The sequence below is a fragment of the Acartia tonsa genome, chromosome 2, assembly GCF_053477335.1.
Source record: "Acartia tonsa isolate MP-2025a chromosome 2, ASM5347733v1, whole genome shotgun sequence".
Taxonomy (NCBI): Eukaryota; Metazoa; Arthropoda; class Copepoda; order Calanoida; family Acartiidae; genus Acartia; species Acartia tonsa.
The window spans coordinates 57,196,745-57,222,343 of record NC_137261.1 but is presented as its reverse complement, the minus strand read 5'-3'; the positions used below and the strand labels follow the sequence as shown (position 1 = coordinate 57,222,343).

At 32.3% G+C, this 25,599-nt stretch overlaps 1 protein-coding gene across 1 annotated transcript in view; it reads left to right on the top strand.

Moving 5' to 3' along the window:
- Window positions 1-24,853, top strand: part of Syt4 (Synaptotagmin 4) — a 57,099-nt gene extending 32,246 nt beyond the window's left edge. Inside the window, exons 8-13 of the mRNA XM_080151444.1 lie at window positions 69-224; window positions 7,877-8,000; window positions 8,316-8,437; window positions 9,679-9,750; window positions 18,209-18,335; window positions 23,482-24,853. Of these exons, the coding sequence (XP_080007570.1) occupies window positions 69-224; window positions 7,877-8,000; window positions 8,316-8,437; window positions 9,679-9,750; window positions 18,209-18,334 (600 nt within the window). The 3' untranslated portion in view covers window position 18,335; window positions 23,482-24,853. The remainder of the gene's footprint in view (window positions 1-68; window positions 225-7,876; window positions 8,001-8,315; window positions 8,438-9,678; window positions 9,751-18,208; window positions 18,336-23,481) is intronic.
- The last annotated feature ends 746 nt before the right edge of the window (window positions 24,854-25,599 follow it).

Below are 25,599 nucleotides of genomic sequence, written 5' to 3'. Positions count from 1 at the left end.
GGCCGGATATTGAAAATGGCCGGATATCCGGCCCAACCCTAATTTATACTTATACATTTATTTTTCAGATTCTGACTCTGCACTTTGTGGTGCTCAGCTTCGACCGGTACAGCCGAGACGACGTGGTGGGAGAGGTGATGGTGGAGCTTGAGAATATCGACCTCACACACACGGATACTGCGCCCCTACCCCTCGTTAGAGAGATCACTCCGAGGAGTATGAAGGTAAGTTTATTAATACTAGAGTTTCAAACATACATACATACAAACAGACATGCCGACCTCACACACACGGATACTGCGCCCCTACCCCTGGTTAGAGAGATCACTCCACGGAGTATGAAGGTAAGTTTATAAATACTAGAGTTTCAAATATACATACATACAGACAGACATACCTCACACACACAGATACTGCGCCCCTACCCCTCGTTAGAGAGATCACTCCATGGTCCATGAAGGTAAATTTTTAAAGCTAGAGTTTCAAACATACACACAGACGGTCATATATACTGACATCACACACACATAGTCATCGCCCTACTTCTAGTTGAAGAGATCACTTCAAGATGTATAAAGGTAATTTTTTTAAAATTATAGTTACAAACAGATTGAGAGAGGTTAAGCATTGAGCTTCTATTCAATAATAAATAACTGGATCCCCCTGTTGGGGACCTTTTTCATCTGCTAGAAATTTGCTTTATCTTCTTTTGTGGAGGCTTACCTGTGTTAAATTCCCGACGCTATTGGACCCAAATCTCCTCGGGAAGGAGACTTCTAGTTATTTAACCCCTTCCCAATCTATTGTTTTACTCTAATTATTTAAAATAAATGGATAATTTTGATACTAGAGTTTCAAACATACATACATACAAACAGACATGCCGACCTCACACACACGGATACTGCGCCCCTACCCCTCGTTAGAGAGATCACTCCGAGGAGTATGAAGGTAAGTTTATTAATACTAGAGTTTCAAACATACATACATACAGACAGACAAACAAACCTCACACCCATGGATACTGCGCCCCTACCCCTTGTTAGAGAGATAACTCCAAGGAGTATGAAGGTAACTTTCTTAATACTAGAGTTTCAAACATACATACATACAGACAGACATGCCGACCTCACACACACACGGATACTGCGCCCCTACCCCTTGTTAGAGAGATAACTCCGAGGAGTATGAAGGTAACTTTCTTAATACTAGAGTTTCAAACATACATACATACAGACAGACATGCCGACCTCACACACACACGGATACCGCGCCCCTACCCCTGGTTAGAGAGATCACTCCGCGGAGTATGAAGGTAAGTTTATTAATACTAGAGTTTCAAATATACATACATACAGACATACATGCCGACCTCACACACACACGGATACTGCGCCCCTACCCCTGGTTAGAGAGATCACACCGCGGAGTATGAAGGTAAATTTCTTAATACTAGAGTTTCAAATATACATAAATACAGACAGACATGCCGACATCACACACACATGGGTACTGCGCCCCTATCCCTGGTTAGAGAGATCACTCCTAGGAGTATGAAGGTAAGTTTATTAATACTAGAGTTTCAAATATACATACATACATACAGACATGCCGACCTCACACACACGGATACTGCGTCCCTTCCCCTGGTTAGAGAGATCACTCCGCGGAGTATGAAGGTAAATTTCTTTCAAAATACATACAGAGAGACATACTGACATCAAAAACATAGAGAAGTCGCCCCTACAACAGATCTATAGTATAGATTTATATACACATAACTACCTCCCTCCCTTTTTCAATGATCTTGTTTTCTTCTACTTGGCTGTGTTAATATAACTTACACCAATGGTTGATTTGGGGGAAATACAGTTACTTAACCCCTCCCCCCTCTAGTGTTTTACTCTAATGACCCTACCCCCCGTTACAAAGAACATTCTTCAGAGTATAAAACGTAAATTTCATAAAATTATCATCCATAGCACATTCAGACAGACAGCATGAGGGAGGTTAAGCATTGAGCTTCTATTAAATAAAAAAAATATACTAAAAAGGGAATATTTTTGCAGGCTTGAGTCATATTAATATTTTGGTATACCTAGTTTATTTCTAGTATGGCTTAGAAACCGATTAATATCCGATGTATTAGAACCGGTTCTCAGTCATACTGAAAAATTATGTATCATATCGTATTATATCCAGTTTTCTACAAATATATAAATGTACAATCATAATATTAAAACCCGTGTCTTCGACATTTCGGGGCTAACAAAACTGGCTTTAATCTTATAATTGTACATTTTTATACGCGGAAAGCTGTTTACGATACGATGCGACTATTATTGATTTCCTGCATAAATATAATTTGTCACATGAAATACAAATCATAATATAATAAAAACTTGGGAAAAACATTTTCAAAATTAGCGCAGCAACATCATTGTAATTTATTCCAGTAAGGCCTCGAAGCCGATTAATATCCGCTGGATTAGAACAAGTTCTCAGCAATAATAAAAATCATGTATAGCATGGTAATACAGAAATTTTTAACTTTTATTCTTATAATTTTCATTTTTAAAATATAATGCAATGCGATAAATTACTATTACATCAACGATAACATAAAGAAAAAACATAAATATTCAGATAATTCAAAATCATTGGTGAAAAAGTGAGGATTTCATTGTTAGGATTTTATTTTGAGAAATTTTTAATTTTTACGGCAAAGCAATCCTTAAACAAGGATGACAACATCCATAAAAGCGAAGCTCTGAAACGGTAGGACAAACGGACATTAACACTTGTATACTGTCAGAACTGAATAATCAGAATGCGAATGTATAAGAGTCAAAGCAAAATTGTAAGTAAATTTGTTGAAAAACTGCTTGATACAGGATAATATTTATGGACATACTTACATTTTTAGGACTTGATTATAGAGTTGCTTCGCTTATAATATTGTACTTTGTTGTCCCAGGAATCAGTATACCAAAAATCAGACCAATCGGATAATTAGGTCACATACAAATTTGTTGTTAAAAATGTAAAAAAAATCAACATGTTTAAAATGGACGTACGAACATTCTGGTAATGATTATAGAGTTGCTACGCTTTCTAACTCGTACCTAACTATTACAGGAATCACCATTCAAAATTTGAAATCAAAAGGACAATTCTAACATGTCTAAATTAACGAAAAAAGCTATTTAAAAAAGTAAAAAAATCAACATGTTTAAAATGGACGTACGAACATTTTGGTAATGATTATAGAGTTGCTACGCTTTCTAAATCGTACCTACCTACTAAAGGAATCACCATGCAAAATTTGAAATCGATAGGACAATTCTAACATGTCTAAATTAACGAAAAAAGCTATCCGTGACGGACGGACCGACCCTAATTATAGAAAAGCTTCGCTTTTAATAATTATAGAAAAGTTTCGCTTTTAAAAACGAAAATTATTTCCAGTATGGCTTTGTAACCGACAATAACCGAAAAATCCTGTAAAAAATTCTGTATAATAACGAATTATAGACAATTTCCCACGGCTAACAAATAATTTTCATAAAAAAAGGGGCTGTCTATAATGTGATAAATAACTTTTCAACATTTTCTAGTTCAGCTACTTTATAACAAAGGTATGTCTGTCTGTCTGTTTTTCCAAATAGCACTCTGTCAAAGCTCCGGTTCCGGCTCCGGCTCAGCGGAGCCGTCTGTGATGATGGCGGCTCCGGATTTGGCTCCGGCTCCGACCTAAAATCAAGAAAAACTCGACATATTTTTTTCCCACGTCTATTTTTGACTTTTGAAGGTTTTAAAAGTTAAATTTTTGATAAAAATGGACTTGAAAAACTTAAAGGGGCATTTGCAAATGACAAAACAGAGTTACCAAATTATAATTTATAAAAAATCTCTTTATTTATCTAGTACGGAGCCGGAGCCGTTTTTAAACGAAAATTACGGCTCTACGGCTCCCGGCTCCGGCTCTGCAACACTGCGTTTAAGTCACTATAGAGGTTTTGTATCCCTTCCTCCGAAAAAAAGCTAGGACGTCCTTGGCCACAAGGTTTCGTGATTTTTATTAGCATTTTTACCTAAAGTTCAAAATGATACAATAATACATAAAAAAAATCAGACCCTGTTTACTACTTACATTTTTTTTCCAAAGAAAAACATTAAGTAAAGTGTAAATTTATGTAAAAAATAAGATAAGATATTAACGATAATTAGTAATGGATTTATCATTACCTGGAGCTAACACCAGATTTTCATGTTCTATAATAAAGTGAAACTTGTAGAGGTCCCTCCAAATTTTGTTCTCCCCCCCCCCCCCTCAACTTATCCCTTCCCTAGGCGTACCGATCAATAAATGACAGAGAAAATAGCATCCTAAATTGATGACTATTTTCCACTCTCAATAAATCCACGTATATTTTTTATCCATTCATTCGATGTATCTAAAAATAGATTTATATACCGATAGTCTGATATTTAAAAAGTGCAATTTTTGTGCAAAAGTCAATTTGTATATTTTAACAAATGTACTTTATTTTAAAAAATATCTTATTCTTTTATACTAGAAAAAGCATTTTGTTTACTTCAATGGATGCAAATATACGTGGATATTATGACAGGGAAAACTTGTCTTTAATTTAAAATTATAACATGAAACTCGTTTATTTGTTAGTTTGTTCAGTAGGAGGGTAAGGGATGAGGTAAAGAGTATGGGAGGGGGGGGGATCGTTATTTAAGCCAGCTACAAATTTCACTTTATTAGAGTACATGAAAATCTGGTGTAAGATCCAAGTCATAATATATCCATTTTTACAAACCTTGTTCACTTTTTAAGATAATAATTTTTACACTTTTTAGAAATAATTTGAGAATCGGGCCGTGCTTGCGTAAAAGTATCTTCTCTCTAATAAATAACTCCTTGATTAAGTAAAAAAAATCATGAAACAACAATAGAGTTTTATAAGTAGAGAGCTTGTAACCTATTTATTTAGTTATCCACCTAATTATACTGATGTCATCCTTGTTTATTACACCACTATAGCGGCTACGCCCCTAGAGGCCTCTAGGGGCACTTGAGTAGTGTAGAGTTGAATTCGATCACCCAATTTTTTATTTAAGATTTTAAAGAAAAAGTAAAAAAAATGGGAGGGAGGGGGGCGGAGCTACCCCCACTCCCCTATTTTTCATTTTAGTTCTAAAAGAAGTTATAAGCCTTCCCAGGACCTATGAAATGCTACCCTGTAAAGGAGAACCGAATCGGTTCGGCGGTTAGCGAGAACCTTCGGTATAAACAAATAGATTGTAATTTCCCCTGTCATTTATTGCCTAGTTCGTTTATCTAGTAGGAGGGGAGAGGATGGGGTAAAGGGAGGGGGTGGCTGGATTTTTTATTTAACCTGCTTCAAGATTCTCTATATTAGAGTACATGATAATCTAGTGTAAGATTTAAGTAATAATATTCCATTCACTATATGTGCACAAAAAATGTTCCACAAGACCACTTATATAATGCAAAAAAGTACGTAGATGACAAAAAAGTAAAGAAATACTACTTAAAAAGAGTTTCAAAACTAATTTGCTGTATGAAAAAAAACTTTGCTCTTTGTGTAATTTGAGTATAAAGGATCGATTCTGTGAATTCAAGCATTATCCTTATATAAAAGTAACTGGATGTGTGTGTGTGTCTTTTGTCTTTAGCTATCTATTTATTAACACTGCTAAACCGACTCTTTAATTACAATTTATAACTTTTATGACCTATTTTTTTTAGATTTTTAAATTCTACTCAAAAGATATTGATATTTATGTTAGAGAAGATTATTATATTGGCAAAAATATTGGCAATTTTTAATATGAAAACACGAAAAAATGAAAGTCATGATTTTTGCAACAAAAATGATATCTTGTTTGGTAACTTTTCTTTCATCGATTTGAGGCATGTAATTCCTGGATATAATATACGTGGATTTTTTGTCGTCAATTTAGGATGCTTCTTTTGTTCTCATTTATTGGTCTTTGCTTTACTCCAGTAGGATGGCAAGGGGAAAAAGGGGTGGATGAAGGTATCTTTATATTAGCCAGCAACCATGTCCATGCCCTCCCCTCCTACTGGACGAACTAACTTACCAATAAATAAGGACTAAAGTAGCAACCTAAATTGAAGTTTATCCAATTATTTATTAGACGACATACCAACAAGCAGTCACAAATAATTTACAAGCTTCACAACTGTATGAAAAAAAACGTCTGAGTAACGTTCAATGTTTTTATATCCATGACAAATGGATAGAGTATACGTGGATATATTGTCATTGGAAAATTTGCCGTCAATTTGAGTTAAACTGCATCTCATTGGTCATTTCATATATTAGAGGGGATAATATGAAGTAAAAGTAGCAAGAGTAAATGTAAATATTTTTCTGTGAAAGTCTTTTTATTAGAGTATATGAAAATCTGGGGCAATATCCAAGTAATAATAGATCGATTAAGTTAATTAAGACATACATAGGATTGAAAAAATAATATGAAAATATTTGCTCTGACAGAAAGAGAATATTAATTCCTAGAATTACCATATCTGTGTAGACAATATTTTATATTAATGGATTAAGAATATGCATAAATATTATGACAGGAGAGAAATTGTCGTCAATTTAGGTTGCTAACGTGGACATAATTTATTGGTCAGTTCGTTCATTCAGTAGGAGGGGAGGGAATATGTTAAGAAGGATGAAATGGGGGAATCAAATTAAAATTCAAATATTTATTGGGAAAAAACAACATATACATTTAATATCAACATTTATAAATGATAATTACATTTCATTAAGAATTTATTAATAAACTATTTATTGTACACAATGATTACTATAGGTTTAACACAGTATAATACAAGTATCCAAGGACTGAAAAACGCATTATTTCAGCCCACTACAAATTTCACTTCATTAGAGAACATGATAATCTGGTGTAAGATACAAGTAATACTAAATCCATTGCTTTTTTTTGGGGGGGGGGTGTAATAATTGTTCCTTGTTTATACTCGCCTAATCGATTTTTCAAGATAATTTAGAGAGAAATTTTTTACTTCAAAGCTTATTTTAACACATTTTTATATTACTTTTATTGTCAAAGACTACACAAAAAGTATAAAATAGAATTTAAAAATATATCTTTAAGGTAAAAGCTAGTATTTACTTTGTTAAAAGAAAGCAATTTGATAAAAAGTTAGTAGCAATATCATAATGGAAACAACAAAAAAGTTGGCTCATGTGAAGGAAACGAAGTCATATATTCACAGTAGCTTTTGAATGGTAATTTTAAGTTAGGTGATTGTCCCGCAGGATTAGAGCCTCCGCTAGAAATAGGAGAAAAGCTACTGTGAAAATATGAAGAAACCCGCAACTTTGTTTCCTTTACATGACCCAAAAAGTTTTATAATTTGTTTATGTAAAATAAAGATGCATGCATGAAGTTATAAAACAATTAACATATACACAAATAATTGGGATAATGAATTTTCTTTCTCTTAAAGTTTTCGGTTTGATTCTGCTTTGGTTGCTTATAGATGTTTGGGTTGTGAATTGATTTAAGTAGTAAAGTCCCCTCCCTCCCTTGATATACATAATTTTCACATGATTTTCAATAAATTAAAAATTAGATGTATTGGCCAGACATCTACATGGCCTAAGTGGCGGGGACCTTTTTCGTCTACACACAAATTGCTTTCTGCTCAGTTGTAAAGACTTGGCTGTGTTTTTTTTCCAACTTTACTGGCACAGTAGGAATAATTACATATTGCTCGAAACCCCTCTATTCTTTTACTTTAATAGCTTGCTTATGATTGCAATTATAATTTTAGTTGAAGAACCAAGGCCGTGGTGAGATCCTGGTGTCCCTGTGTTTCCAGCCGGCAGCCGCCAGGATCACTGTCGTGGTCCTCAAGGCAAGGAACCTTCCCAAGATGGACATTACTGGACTATCAGGTATAACCCGCGACGCGACTGTAGCTCAACCCGCAGCGCATCCACTCATTATCGGGAAGGTGATAAGTTCGAATCTCGACTCAACACCGCGTTATAACCAAATATGTCAAAAGTGTTCCATACTGATGCTATGTCAGGTGCGTGATAAAAATAGACAGAGTATGGGAGAATCCATTATTGGTCCAAAATAGGCGCAATTTTTTGCCATGAACATTTAAGTTTTCCAGACAATGGTCGTTCAATCAGAGTTGGTTGTCTAAAAGGCATTTGACCTTATAATAAGATTAATTAACTTTTTTTTTCTTTTTATTTTAGATCCGTATGTAAAGATCTATCTGCTGTACAACGGGCAGAGGATTGGCAAGAAGAAGACCCATGTCAAGAAAAGAACCCTGAACCCAGTCTTCAATGAATCTTTTGTTTTTGATCTACCAAAGGAACATTCACATTTGCTATTACCTGCAGCGCAGCTACTCAAAATTAGGTTTTTTGTACCTTCATAAATTATAACGTTTTCTTATTTGTTGGCTTAAAAACTTTTGGTACTTTTGCTTAATTTTGATTGGTTGGTTAACTAAGTAAAACGTCCAAAAGTTTCAACCACTACTTTTATCCTACAGAAGGGTTAATTATGGTTATGGTTAAAGGTTAATTATGTGTTTGAGGAATGTAGGAATCAATTTTTCGTCAAATGAATTCAATATTTTTTACTGATCAAATTTCCAATATCATAATCAAGGCTGGTACCTCCCTCGTTAGATTTATAAAAAGATATACCCTAGTTGAATTTTCGTGGATTTTTCTAATTATTTAGGATTACAGTTAAATAACCAAGAAATCAAGAGAATTGTTTTTGTTTTTCTAAACATTATATTTTTGGATAAACCTTGTTAGTTTAACAAAATATTTGTATATTACAGTTCTATATACATATGGATAACTATGTATTAGGAGGGTTAATACTCAAGGATCTAAAGGGATAAGACAATAGTCGATCAATTGATCTACAACATCCCCCAATTATGATACACAAGTTAACCCCTTCCGTAGATTACAATTAGTGGTTGAAACGTTTAGACACTAAACTTAATGAACCATCCAATAAAAGATCCCAACGAATAAGAAAACGTTATTATAAAACTTTGGGGACTAGTGTAATAATAGTCTTTCAAGACAAAAAAAACAATACTTTGTACATGTATCTAACTACCTGCACTAAAAGGAATATTTGATAAAAACATTTATTTACCCACCAAAACTAAAAACACATTAAGAATATACAGTGCTATATTTAATATTTTATTCATATTCATGATTTTGAATAATAAATAAGAATATTATACTAAAATAGAACAAAAGAATATATATCACATTAATTTTTCATTAGAATAAAAATCAAAAAAATGATTTAAATTCAAAATAAATCCTTTGGTAAATGAGCAAGCAAAAAAAGACAATTGGAAATTTGTCGTAAATTTAACTTGCTAATATGGACATCGTTTATTGGTCAGTACGTACGTTCATACAGTTGTGAGGAGGGGATGGGATAAAGAAGGTGGAAGGGGAGAAATGTTAATTTAGCCATCTACAAGTTTCACTTTATTAGAGTACACGATAAGCTAGTGTAACATTCAAGTAATAATTTATCCATTGCTAAATGTAATGTTTTTTACGGCAGAGTGAGAGTGGACTAGAGAATGTTCAGCTTGAGTTTATGCTTTTAGACTGGGATAGAGTCACCAAGAATGAGGTAATTATATACTATATTAGAGTTATGCTTTTAGACTGGGATAGAGTCACCAAGAATGAGGTAATTATATACTATATTAGAGTTATGCTTCTATACTGGGATAGAGTCACCAAGAATGAGGTAATTATATACTATATTAGAGTTATGCTTTTAGACTGGGATAGAGTCACCAAGAATGAGGTAATTATATACTATATTAGAGTTATGCTTTTAGACTGGGATAGAGTCACCAAGAATGAGGTAATTATATACTATATTAGAGTTATGCTTCTATACTGGGATAGAGTCACCAAGAATGAGGTAATTATATACTATATTAGAGTTATGCTTCTAGACTGGGATAGAGTCACCAAGAATGAGGTAATTATATACTATATTAGAGTTATGCTTCTAGACTGGGATAGAGTCACCAAGAATGAGGTAATTATATACTATATTAGAGTTATGCTTCTAGACTGGGATAGAGTCACCAAGAATGAGATAATTATATACTATATTAGAGTTATGCTTCTAGACTGGGATAGAGTCACCAAGAATGAGGTAATTAAATACTATATTAGAGTTATGCTTCTAGACTGAGATAGAGTCACCAAGAATGAGGTAATTATATACTATTTTAGAGCTATGCTTCTAGATTGGGATAGAGTCACCAAGAATGAGGTAATTATATACTATATTAGAGCTATGCTTCTAGACTGGGATAGAGTCACCAAGAATGAGGTAATTATACACTATATTAGAGTTATGCTTCTAGACTGGGATAGAGTCACCAAAAATAAGGTAATTGTATACTATATTAGAGCTATGCTATTAGACTGGGATAGAGTCACCAAGAATGAGGTAATTATATATTATATTAGAGTTATACTTCTAGACTGAGATAGAGTCACCAAGAATAAGGTAATTATATACCACATTAGAGTTATGATTCTAGACTGGGATAAGTCACCAAGAATGAGGTAATTGAAATAGTTATTTATCTCATCGTATTATAGACAGCTTTCCGCGGTTATTGAAATAGAAAATTATAAGATAAAAAACAGTTTTGTTACCCCGAGGGGCCGAAGGCCTGGCCAACAAAACTGGTAATAATCATATGATTTATTTTTAATATCCGATAGCCAATGATAACTTAACCCTTACAGATCGGGCCCCAATTCCCACCTTAATAGATCGGGGGGGGGGGGGGGGGGCTTTAAGAGCCCCCCCCACTATCTCGGCTCCTGGTACAGATAAAGACGTAAAATTTTTTTCTGGTGGTTCATGTGTATTTTTAGAGAAAATTTTTTCTTTCATAGCGGCCAGACCGCTCCTTAGCCGCTTTTTAGCGGCCAGCCGCTTAATTTTAAAACAGCTGTAGAGCGGCTAATTTTGCAGCTAGGATGACCAAATTTTAGGACGAACTTTTTTTTTCATAACAAAAAAATTACTTTTTCTGATCATCGCCGAAAAACGGCAAATAACGGAAACCGCCATTTTCAGCGGTTACGGCGGTAAAACGGCGGTTGGCGGCAAAAATTAATATTTTTATCTGTTTATTATTGCTCAAGGATTTACCAAAAAAAATTATAGGTCTCTAGCTGTAATAGAAGCCACGATATTCATGATATATGTCTGTAGTAAAAGCTGGACAAAAATCGGTCATAAAGTCGGTCCGGGAGCGGTCAAACGGTCATAACATCACTTTTCTCAGACGGTCATTGATAACTTAGTATTCACCAAAAAAAAATTAGGTTTCTACCTTATACACAAAAGTCATAATGTAGAAATTAAGATTTATTTAGAATTTTTTCTAATTTTTTTTGCTACCCAACCGACTTTGACCGGACACCACGACCGACACAGACCAGATATCCTAGTAAAATCAACTCTTGCCGACGTATAATTACTAAACTTAAAAAGTCATGAAGTTACAGCTCTCCATCTTACCTACAAAAAAAATGAGATTGAAAAAACTAGAAGGGGGGGCTCTTGGAGCCCCCCCCCCCCCCGATCTGTAAGGGTTAAGCGAATTTTTATAGAAACATCCAGAGTACACTGCGAATTTTAAAAGAAAAAAAGTTGACCCTCAAAATTTCACCTTAAAGTGATACTTTTATAATAGTTTATAGTCCACTAACTCGTAAGCAGTAAGAATTCAAATCCATTAAGTCCCTTCTAACGGGATATTTAAGATTTAAGATCCATTGTTGAGAGAAAATAACTGAAAAAATGTGTTTCCATGCAAAATAAGCTTAAAATCTAATGATTTTAAATATTTGCGATTTAATGGTAAAAAAGAATATTTTTTGCTTTGTGATAGCCTGAATATGTTTAATTTTGTTTTTTATATAATCTATTCTTTGAAAAGACATGCATATTCTTGCAGATTTTAAAAAAAATTTTAAAAATCAAAAATCGAAATTAATCAAAATTTATCTATAGCCTTTGAAAAATACTTTTGATATTTTTAACCTATATAATAAATAAAATCAATGAAAAATAAAAAAGTTTTATAAAACAAACTTTTGGAAAAGGTTTAAGATAACTTCATAAAATTAGCATTTAAGTAGGATATTTTTCTTGTCTATTTTAAAAATGCAAATTAAACATAGTTAACAAATATTTAATTAGCAAGAATAGTAATAAAATATTTCAATAACTACTTAAACCTTTTTGTGGCTATGTTATTTATTTAAACAGAAAATCTATTTTGTCAGAATTATAAAAATAATGAAATATTTTCAAACAAGCTTGCAAAATAAACGTAATTTTATCAAACTTCCTCACAGTTTTTAGAAGATATTTTTGTAAAATATTAATTATTAAAATAAAATCTTTAATTTACAATGTTTAAAACACCTAAAAGTAAATTCTAAGCAAAATTAGATTTATTCTCTAGATTTAGAGTAGCTGCGCTACTTAAAAAAACATCTAGTATTGAAACCTACAGCTGATCAAAAATCAATAGTCATAATTGGTGGTTTACAGATATCTAAACATATATATACACCTTACAGATTTATTTTTAAGATGGAATGTAAAGTATATTATACGAGATGTCATTTAGTCAAATTTTAAACAAAATAATTTTTATTAATTCATTAACAAAAAATAATGTTATAAATTTAAACTCACAAAGAGACTTTTGTGTATTTTAATGATATGTTCTTTCTGCAATCTGATTCAAAACAAAAATTTTCTCTCATTCAAGTCAGGGATGAGTTTAGTACCAAAAGAAATAAAACAAGTTGAAATACTTTTGATTTAATTTGATATTATTGTATAATATTTTCTTTTATATATAATTTAAGAAATATATTTATAAAATATTTACCTGTCATAAAGACGACATATAAAAACAACATCCTTATAAGGAAATTAAAATCCATTTTCAAAATTTTCAAATTCATTTTATGCTTAAGAAGGGACGAGAAGGAATTGAAATTCAACATTAACTTGTAATTTTGCTTGTATATTTATCATATTTGTTTACAGTTTATTGGTAAAGTTTGGTAATACTTTATTTCGAGTCTGCCATTGTGTGAGTATTATATAAAGTAACACCTAGTAGGCAACCAATAAATTGCAAGACCTTTATCTGGTTGCCCTAATTTTTCATTGAGTTGCGCCAGTTTAAGGGTCAAGTCATTCTCCTTAATCATATTACTTACTAATATGAAAATAATTTTAGATTTAGGGATATTTTACTGCATAAAGGATCATAGAAAATCACATTTAGACCATTGAGATAATACAAATCTTTTTTTTTATACAGAAAAAGACTTATTTTATGATTTTATCTTTAGCTTAATTTTATTGATGAGATACTAATTTAAGTTGACATGCTCTCTTCCCGTCACAGACATAATATCCAGGAATGCAGGGAACATTGGGCAGTTTATTACACTAGTTACCAAAGTTTTTTAATAACGATTTCTTATTGGTTGCACAACAACTTTTGGGACTTCATTTTTTTTATTGGTTTGTTCATTAAGTTGAGTGTCCAAACGTTTCAACCACTAATTTTAATCTACAGAAGGGGTATATTTGTTTATCATTATTTGGGATCTACATCAATTAATCGGCCTTTGTCTTATCCCTTTAAATCCCTGAAAATTCGGTTACATTTATTCATTCTTTTTACACGGTAAGGTACTTTTGGCAAAAATATTATATCTCTTAGAAAATAGGATGAAAGTTTTCAGTAATTCGGGCGACGACGAAGCCTCAAATTAGATGCTTTGATAAATTTTGTTAATTAAAAGAGGGATCGCCATATTTTGGTCAGGTTCAGACTTCCAGCTGCTGTTTCAAATTGTAAATATTGAATTCCCTGAGGCTTACAGGCGACTGGAGCGTGGCTGCCGAGCCCTGGAAGTTTTTATTTTCTCTGAGGATAAACTGTTATCATTCACTTTACAAATAGAAATAGGAGAGAAGAACTATAGTGTGAACCCCTTTTTCGTAAATCTGACAAAGGAACTCCTCCAGCTGACAAAAAACTTGTTATTTTATTTTTATAGAATTCATTTCGAGGAAAACATCAAACAAATTATGAATTTATGTATTTCAAATGTTTATAATAGATACGAATTACGAATTAAAGATTATAAATCATGTACATTTGAAGTCCGAGATATTATTTTTTTGTTTTAATAGAAACTCAAGAAAAAAATATAATTTTATTAACTTAAATTCATAAAGGGATTTTTATTATTTTACAACAATTGCAATAGATGAAGCATATTTATTATTAATGCACAGATAAAACATAGATGTGAAACAACAATATGAAGGTAGTACTTCATGTGATGGACTTGATTCGAGAAAAAGTTGAAAGAACAGTTCTAGTTAACTCTAATGAAAAAACTAGAAAACTTCAGTTTAATTCAACCAATGAGATTTCATGTATGCTCCGATGCGATTCATTTATTGGCTCAATCAGACATTAGCTCTCTTTCTTAGTACCTTTATTACTTTACAACATAACGCTACAGACTACCCAAAACAATCCTATTATATAAAGTAGTAAGCGTTTTTTGTCTGTCCCGAAGGATCTCGCTAACCACTGAACCGATATTGTTCTCCTTTACAATGAAGCTTCTTATATGTCCTGGGAAGGTTTTTAACTATTTTAGTGTTTTCACCCCCCTCCCCCCTAAAAATTATTTTTTTACTTTTTTAAAACTTAAATTTAAAATGGGATGATGTTGACTTTTCCCCCTCCAATCTTAAGTTCCCCTAGAGGCTTCTAGGGGCGTAGCCGCTAGTAATTATATAAAAAGGGAATTATTATTGGTAAAAAAGTAAGGACGTATTATTCTTTAAAACTGTATATTAGGAGACAAACAACCAAAGATTCTCATTTAACCAATTTCTAGTAAGTTTTATCCTTATACTAAAGTAACAGGATGTTTGTCTGCGTGTCTGTGTGTCTGTACCAAAGGATCTCGCTAACCGCTGAACCGATCGGGTTTTCTTTAACAGGGTAGATTCTCATAGGTCCCTGGAAGGGTTATAACTTTTTTCTTGGGGGGTGGGACACCCCTAACCCCCCCCCCCCCCAAAAAAAAAAAATGAAAAATCCCCCCACCCAAAAATTTTTTTTTTAACTAAAATTAAAAATTAGGGGGGCACGGCACACCCCCCCCCCCAAAAAAAAAAAAAAAAAATTCGCCCCCCACCAAAAAAAAATTTTTTTTGAAACATTATTTTAAAATCTAAAATAAGAAATTGGGTTATCAAATTCCACTCTCCAATCCTCAAGTGCCCCCTAGAGGCCTCTAGGGGCATAGCCGCTAGTTATTCAATATAGGACTAATTCAATAGGATTAAATGTTGCTTTAAACTATCTACTTTCAAATGCTATAATAAAGTCAACGCTATTGATAATTCTATTTTTATACAAAAAGTATTTTCTGGTTCCTCTACTTCTAAACTAACAAGGATGACAACATCCGTAAAAGCGAAGCTCTGAAACGATATGACAGACGAACATTAACTTTTGTTGAGTGTCAGAACTGAATATACAAAATATGAAAATATAAGGTTTGACAAAATTATACGTAAATTTGTTGCAAAACTTCTTAAATACAGAATTCTGTTTAAGGACATACTGACATTTTAATACTTGATTATAGAGATGCTTCGCTCATAATATTGTACCTTATAGTAATAGGAATCAGTAATCAATAAATCAGACCAATCGGATGATTTTATCACATAAAAAATTGTTATTAAAAAAGTAAAAAAATCAACATATTTAAAATGGACGTACGGACATTCTGGTAACGATTATAGAGTTGCTACGCTTTCTAAATCGTACCTAACTACTACAGGAATCACCATGCAAAGTTTGAAATCGATAGGACAATTCTAGTATGCCTAAATTAACGAATAAAAGCTAACTATCTCGGACGGACGGACGTACGGACGGACCGACCCTAATTATAGAAAAGCTTCGTTTTTAAAAAGTATTTAAGATATTATCCTTCTAGCTTATGTTAAGAAGATGAAATATATTTCATCTGTTGAATTTAAATTTGGAATTTTCCACACGAGAGACTGGTGATGATACAAATGTTTAAGTGACAAAATGTTTATGAAAAAATATGATTTTTAAGCGTACAAAATATTACAAAGAAGTAACAACTACTTTGTCAATTTACTCCATAAACAGTAATTTGACGAGAACTTAAAAAAAATTAACAGGTATTAATCCACAGATATTAAAATAAAAATCATTAATCAAACCCAGTTAAAATATACTTGGTTTTAATCCTAATTTTTTATTTTGATATCCGTTGAGATCTGTCTATAATAAGATGCGATAAATAATTATTTTTGTTTTAAAATTTTGTGATTGGGTCTTTTGTTGCAGCCTTACTTTTTAAGAGGATTTATTTCTGTTGATCTGTTGAGAAAGAGCACTTTGTCACTTTTAACATTCGCCCCAGTTTTCCTTCATTAAAATCTAAATTAGGACTTGTCCGTATATCCAGCATGTCCATTAGTTTTCACCCCAAAACGGAAGATGATTAAAGTCCCTTCATAGATTATGACGTCATACGATAGAATTGCCAATGAGAGGCCAGTATACACTGTAACTGACCAATGGAAAAATTTATGCTGGCCTCTCATTGGTTATTTTATCGTATGACGTAATAATCTATGAAGGGACTTTAATCAGCTTCCCCAAAACGCTCCACCAAATGCTGCTTTGTCAGATGCGCAAAATTGGTAGTAATAGTATGGGGATTGCCTTAATTTAAAACAGGCGCAACGCACTACCAGATAAAGGTAGGTAGGAGGACAAAGTGTTTCAAAATCAGCCATGTGACGTCATAAAAATGAGGGAGATGAAAGGAGAAGAGATGGATAATCCCTCATTTTTTGACGTAACATTTGTGATTTTTTTAGACACTTTGTCCCCCTACAAAGGTTGTCTGCAAAAGTTAATATGTTTTTGCCTTGAGACATGCTTTAAAGGTCCATCTATGTGTTATTTATAATAGTCTCAGAGGTTATAAGTAGACATTATAACCCTTATCATATAAATCAAAAATTTAGTTAAAGAATCAAAGCCGCACCATTCCCTTCCTACCTGTCCAGGAATTACAATAACCGAAACACTTAATGTATCCTTCCCAAAACCCTGGCAGAATATACCAGGGATCTAAGGGAATAACACAATGGCCGATAAATTGATGTACAGTACATCCCTAATAATTATACACATAATTACCACTTCTATAGATTACAATTATTGGTTGAAAAGTTTGACCACTCAATTTAATAAACCAAACCAATCAAAATTCAATATAAGTCACCAAAGTAGTTGAGTCCACAAATAAAATAAACTTTTTTTTATAGAACTTTGGGGACAATTGTAGTAAACAGCCAATGTCTCTCTTCCCTCCTTGCAGAATATATGTGCGTCAATACTTGAGAAACATATAATTAAAAACTAAATTGATTATAAGAAAAAGATGTTACATAAAGGTTTTTTATCAGTGGCTATTTTTAATCCCTAAACAATTTTGATAATTGATTCAATTGAAATTTTTATGCTTCAAAAAATGTATTTGACATTTGTATACTTTTTAATGACTTTGAATTGTTTTATATGAAAGGTTTTGTGAGTATAAAATTTATATTTTAAGATCAAATGAAAATAAAAGTTATTAAAGTTTAATTGTATCTGAGAGATTCTGAGGTGGTTCGTTGGCGTGGACACTGTACATCATTCTTAAGCTTATTCCTTGTGATTTTTATTTTCCAGTTCGAAACCGATTATTGTCCTTTGGATTAGAACCGATTCTCAGCCATACTGAAAAATCATGTATAGATTATAGAACCATTTTGCAGATAATTCTCCACGAATATTGAAATAAAAATCACCAGAAAGCTGTCTATAATACGATGCAATAAATAGCTATAAATAAAATGATTATTGTTTTATTTTAATTTTGTCCAGGTTATTGGTCGTCTCGACCTGGGAGGAGATGGATGCGAGGGTAGCGCAGCTCACCACTGGGATGAAATACAAACTTGTCCACGCAGACAGATTGCACAGTGGCACAAACTTAAACCAGAAAACTAAGGTATGTATATTATTTATAATAGTACCCAAAGTTTTATAATCCTTATACTAAAGTAACAGGATGTTTGTCTGTTTGTTTGTCTGTGTGTCTGTACCGAATGATCTCGCTAACCGCTGAACCGATCGGGTTCTTCTTAACAGGGTAGCTTCTCATAGGTCCCGGAAAGGTTTATAACTAATTTCTTGGGGGGTGGGACACCCCCCAACCCCCCCAAAAATGAAAAATCCCCCCCCCCAAAAAAAAATTAATTTTTTTTAACTAAAATTAAAAATGAGAAATTGGATTATTAAATTCGACTCTCTCTTCCTCAAGTGCCCCTAGAGGCCTCTTGGGGCGTAGCCGCTAGTAACATTATATTTTGATTGGAGCAAAACCTTTGGGTACTTTTATTGTATTTAATTTGGTGGTTCCAATACTATTGATGTTTAGACTAATTAAGAAATAATTTGAAAGAAGGAATAATTGTTAAAAGCGAAGCTTTTCTATAATTAGGGTCGTTCTGTACGTCCGTCTGTCCGTACGTAACGGATAGCTCTTTTCTTTAATTTATGCATGTTAGAATTGTACTATTGTTTTTAAACTTTGCATGATGATTCCAATAATAGTTAGGTACGAGTTAGAAAGCGAAGCAACTCTATAATTGTTACCAGAAAGTCCGTCCATTTTAAACATGTTGCTTTTTAACTTTTTTAGCATCAAATTTTATGTGATAAAGTTATCCGATTGGTCTGATTTTTTGAATAATGATTCCAAAAAAAGATCTGAAATTTTGAAACAAAAGAAATAAAAATAAAGCTTTTTCCTCATATGTTATCTGGAAAATTCCAGATAATATTTTTGATAAGTTCATGGAAAATTGTATTTATCAGAAGAAAAATCGCAAAAGATAAGAATGATGCAATTCTTTTATTAGATATATAACAAGGATGACAACATCCATAAGTAGTGAAGCACAAAAAATCATGGAATAATAGAGAGTAATAGATCATATATTCGGTTTTGACAACAAAGAAAAAATGAGATAGAATATACAAAAACTCAAAGAAAATCACGAAACCATGACCGACTGGCAGATCAACAAACCATGCAGACCATGTAATTATTTTATCATAAGAACCTTAACTTTAAATTGTAGCTGTCTATTTTCAATATCAGCTGAGAAAATCATATTTTTTCCAACAGCGTTAGTGACTGAGAGATAATTATAAAGTAATTGATATGTTGAAAAAATATATTGTCGTGTTATTTATTCACTTTTATTGATTCAAAGGCATTTTTTTTATAAAATATTCTTAAAAGAATTATTAAATACCACAATTTCAAAATATGATACCTATTAAGGCGGGTTGATTTCCAAATTTTTTGGAATTCCACATTTTTTCACATTGGCAAGGGTTACTGGGCCTATATAAAACCCTGTGAAACTTGAAACAGGTTTTTAAATCCAAAAACAACGGGCGCGCGGGAAGGAATAAAAAGTGCCCACCCACTTTTAAAACCAAAAATTGAAATTCCTTTAAACACAGGCATGTTGCATATCAAAATGACCACATTGAAATGCTGATTATGAATCTGAAAACCGTTTTGAAAAATATTGCTCCTAGTTCGAATAAGAGCTCATTAAGTACCTAAAAAGGCTGATTTAGTCAAAATTGTTCATTTTGGTAGGTTATTTAAAAATCATTTCAAACTGAATCAATATATTTCAAAACGGTTTTCAGATCTGTAATCAGCATTTCAATGCGGTCATTTTGATATGCAACATGCCTGTGTTTGAAGGAATTTCAATTTTTGGTTTTATAAGGGGGCGGGCACATTTTATAACCCCCACGCGCCCGTTGTTTTTGGAATAAAGAACCTCTTTCAAATTTCAAAGGGTTTTATACTGGCCCAGTAACCCTTGCCAATGTGAAAAAATGTGAAATTCCAAAAAAGTTTGAAATCAACCCGCCTTAATACCTATGAGCAAAAAACTATTGACCTTATATCTGACATAAACTATTATAAGATATATTAATACATTGCTTTCAGGTTCAAAGTCAATTTTAATAGCTTACACAACAGTTTTTAATTTTAAATTCTATAAGATATATTTACTTCACCGAAATAAATTTACTTAAATATGAGCAAATTCAATGTTGCGCATTTTTCAAAAGAACGCATTTTAGTATAATGAATGTTATTTCTAAATACTTAATTTACCTACAACGTTTTCAGTAAGTATACTGAGTAAAGATTTATAGATATATTTAGTTTTGAATAGCAAAATATTTGGATCTACTGCAGTTCACGGTAAAAAAATTGCTGGTAACGAATATAGCCAAAAATCTATGAATTTTAAAGGCTGCTAGCTGCCAAACGGCAAAACGTACAGATCATCCCCGCACACTGTTTTAAGCAGCATAAGAAGGCCTACAAATAATCTGCAATAGCCATAAATCAATAATGCATAATTATCTCGCAGTGCAGAGAAATGCGCGAAAAAAGTCTTTTTACGCGTTTTTTCTTCAGTGAAGCTTTCCCTGTGCATCATTGGATCTTGGCTATTCCAGATTATTTGTAGGGCTTCTTATGCCGCTTAAAACGATGTGCGGGTTTAATTTGTACGTTCAGCCATTTGGCAGCTAGCAGCCTTTAAAATTAATAGATTTTTGGCAATATTCTTTACCAGCAATATTTTACCGTGAACTACAGTAGATCCAAATATTTGCTACTATTCGGTATTCTACATAAATAATTAAATTACATGAATTACACACTTACAAGAATGACAACATGCAAAATGAGTTTCTACGATTTAATAGAATAAATGTCATAATTAAAGAAATAAACTATAAATCGATATATTATTACTTGGATGTTGCATCAGATTTGCATGTATTCTCATAATGTGATATTCGCATTAAGCCAAAAGAACGACAGACAAGACCAGGTATATAAATGCTTTGCTTTAATAAAATTACTGTAAGATTACTTTATACAAATGTTCTTTACATGAATAATTAATAGTGTATGTAAAACGATATATCATTACTTGGATGTTGCACCAGATTTCCATGTACTCTGTTAAAGTGATGCATACAGCTGGCTAAAATAACGATACCACCCATACAACCTTTACCCCTTCTCTCTTACTTGATGAACGATATGTACCATAAATGATTAGTAACCAAACTTGACTACAAATTTTCCCTTGTCAATATATCCATGTACATCCTTTATCCATTATCCATTAGTGTACAGTAAGATATATAAGTTTTCCGGAATTTTAAAGTTAGGGGGAGATTTGAAATCTGCATCAAATTTTGAGGATTTTTTCTATAATTCTTTATCTAAAAGCGGAAATGCAATTTAAGTTTATTAATTTTGGCATCTGTGATTGGTGGATTTAAAAATCTGCGCTCTGATTTGATGGCGTACATCATTCAACCAATTAGAGCGCAGGTAGTTTAAAATCCACCTATCCTATTGGTCAAAATTAATTAACTTAAAATGCATTTCCGCTTTTAGATATAGAATTATACAAAAAACGAATTTTATAAAAAAAATCCTTAAAATTTAATGCAGATTTCAAATCTCCCCCTAACATTCCGGAAAACTTATATATCTTAGTGTACAGTATGTATTTATTTGGACCAGTGCAGTGCATTAATGGATATTGAATATATGGATATTTTGACAGAGAAATTTTTTGAGTCAATTTAGGTTGCTAATATTGGCCTCAGTTATTAGTAAGTTCGTTCATCCAGTAAGAGGGGATGGGATGGGATAAAGTGGGTTGATATGGGTTATTGTCATTTTAGCTAGCTGGAACTATCACTTTATTAGAATACATGAAAATCTGGTGCAACATCCAAGTAATAATATATCAATTTTCTCTATTTAGTTTCTTTTTGTTCTTCTACATATTTGAATGAAGTAACACAAAAAAGTTAATTAAAAAACACAGTAAAGAAAGTGTCAACTTTTTAAAATATTGATTGACTCTGTACCAATGGGAATAAAAACTTTTTACCAACCAATTTTACAAATATTTAAAGTTCACAGAAATTCTTTTTTTCTGCAAGTGGAGATGTTCGACACACATTGTTTTTAGAAAGAGAGAGAGAAGGGACACTGGGCTTTTTATTACACTAGTCCCCAAAGTTTTTAATATTATGTTCTTATTCGTTGGCTTGACAACTTTGAGGACATGATTTTGATTAGTTCATTTGCTGGCTTTAAAACTTTAGGGACTTTTATCAAATCTTGATTGGGGTGGTTTCAACTATTTTTAATCTGCAGAAAGAGTTATTTTTTCTATTATAATTGAGGGTATACATCAATTTGTATCTGATCCACTAAGATTCCTGGGGTAATGTGGGACAGGAAAAAAGATGGGGGATGGGGATGTCTGTCGACGTACTTTCAAAATTTTGGGTTTTATCAAAAGTTTTAGCCTCGATAATAGAATAACACTTTTATATTTAGGTTTCAATTCTATTACTGAGTTTATTTCAAAATATTTGTAGTTTGTTTCAATTGAGGGAAACTCGAAGGAAAAAGTTCAAATAAACAGGAAGGGAGGGAGCAATGTACGTCAATTTATCCGGCCGTTGTCTTAACCCTTTAGAACCCTGTCAAATGTAGTAAAATAAAGCAATCTACCAATCTAATGATTTAATTAGGAAACAACAAATTTAGACTTTACTTAAAATTAGATAATATTTTTAAAACCAAAACAAAGTTGGTATAAAATCTTTAAGATTTCAACTGGATAATCATTCAAAGCCTGTTTGAAAATTTAAAAAATCTTATTTTACTGTCTTAGAATTACTGTTATTTTCGTCATCAACCTGTGCGTAATGTATGTGGAAAATGCGATTTTCTCGGCTTCTTTTAAAGATGCACGGCTGATTTTTTTTTATAGATTCCCTTTACCAATGAAGATTCTATATTTAATTTTCTTTGTCCGTTGGTCTTATATAAGCCATGCTACAAAATATAAATATTATTAGATATAAGAAAAGTTTCGTGAGCCTTGATTTTAAGTGATCTTCAAATCTCCTTGTAACTAGGTATTCTAATTCTTATTTTGTGTGCTTCGCTACATGTGAATGTTGTCATCCTTGTTTATTTTTGTTTCTAATTTTAAACTTTATTTCAGGTATGAGATATGAGACGCGAGGCACAACTACAACTGATACAGACGTGCAGTTGCACAAAGTAAATTAAATGTCGGAGTCACAAAAATCTACATTATAACCCTGATCTGTTTTAGTTATTTATTGCATCGTATTATAGACAGCTTTCCGCGGATATTAAAATGATAGATTATAAGATTATAACCAGTTTTGTTAGACCCGAGATGCCGAAGGCACAGGCCAACAAAACTTGTTTTAATTTTATTTTTTTATATTTTTTTTTTCGTGGAAATTTGTCTGTAATTCGCTGCTAAACATGATTTTTTCAGTATAACTAGGAACCAGTTCTAATCCAGCGGATATGAATCGGTTTCGAAGGCATACCGAAAAATTAATTCCTGTTTTTTGAAAAATTGGCTCGAATTTGATGTTATGTTGTATGACTGAAGAAAAACCTATGGAATAAAAAAAACTATTTGGTCAATTATTGTAAATCTGCATATCATTAAGAAAAATTATCATAAAAATACATAGTTTTATTATTTCCTGTAAATGCCAAAAAAAAGAGAAAAAAAGCCAAATTAATGATAAAATGTAAAGAATCTTAAAAGAATCATATCGGAAATAAGAAGAAACTATTTTGTCCACACAGCACAAAAAGAAAATCTGAATTAATCAAGTCTTCAAAATCTACGGGGGTACGCACATAATAAACGAGCAAAACAGTCAAATTTTGCGCGTTTTTTCTCTAGCTGTGTGCTTCCTTATTTCTAAAACTGTTAAATCTTAGGCTCTGCAGTCATAGGTAAACATAAAAAAAACATGATTCCTATTCCCGACTTGATTCAAATTTTGAATGCAAAGTGATTTTATAAATCCAAATTTAAATTTGCACAAATTAGAGTAAAATTGAGCGAGGCATATTTGAATAATTTTATCAAAGTTTTCACTAATTTTTCTCAGAGTTCTGCAGCCGCGCTAGCCAGCCGCCATTTTATTACCGCTTAGCTGCTTTAAAAAGTATTACTAAGAGATTGGGATATCATTTGTCAAATAGTGCTTGAGATTAAGTTAAAATTGTTAAATTTGCGGCTGTCTTGCGGCTAACAAGCCCTGCAAATTTTGGTAAAATTTGGCACTCCATATTTTGTTACAATTTTTTAAATAATTTTATTTATTATAATTTATTATATGACCCTGAAAAACAAAACAGTATCTTTGCTTTTGATAGAAACGTTTACAATAACATATAAATAAATAAACTTCTTTGCAATTGCAAAAAACTAATATTTGGCACGGCAAAATTTTGGTAAAAGCAATGGCATTGTTTTGTTGTGTATACTCTGCAGTGATCTCATTTTAATATATTCAAAATTAAATAAATTTTAGATATAATTGTTGTTTCTTTTTAATACAGGAGCTACTCCATAATGAAAATGTTCGTCCCTCCGTTTGTCTTTCTATCATTGAGGTAAAATGATTCATAAAAGCGAAGGTTCTTTTCAACTTGTTTCTGTCCCTCATGTCATAGCTCTGGTTGTTAAATTATTAAAGTAAATAATAGAGGGGGCACAAGCTAAATGTAACTAGCCAGGTGATGGTGACCCTGTGCGACTTGCAATTGAGTTAGCAAATAGCTATGCAAACATTAACACAGAAAAGGCGATACAAAAGAGCAGAAAGCAATTAGCTAGCAGACAAAAAAGGTCCCCACCACTTGAATCAGTTCTAATCCTGTGGATATTCAACGGTTTCGAAGTCATACTGAAAAGAAAAAAACTAATAAAATACATGATTTTCTAATCCATATCAAATTCAAATAAAATATGGCTATAGTTCAAAAACATGCTTCGGAAATATTTTTTTTCTGTGCTGTATAAGAAGTGGATCGATAATTGTACGTAGAATATACGTGGATATTATGACGGGAAAAATTTCATCAATCGCTTATTGGTTGGTACGTTCATATAGTTGGAGGGGAGGGGATTGAACCAAGAAAGTGGATTGGGGATCCTTATTTAGCCAGCTTCAAGTTTCGCTTTAGTAGTTACATGATAATCTGGTGTAACATCCAAGTAATAATAAATTCATTTTATCAGAAATTATGAAGAGATAGGAACCAATCTGATGACGGCCCACAA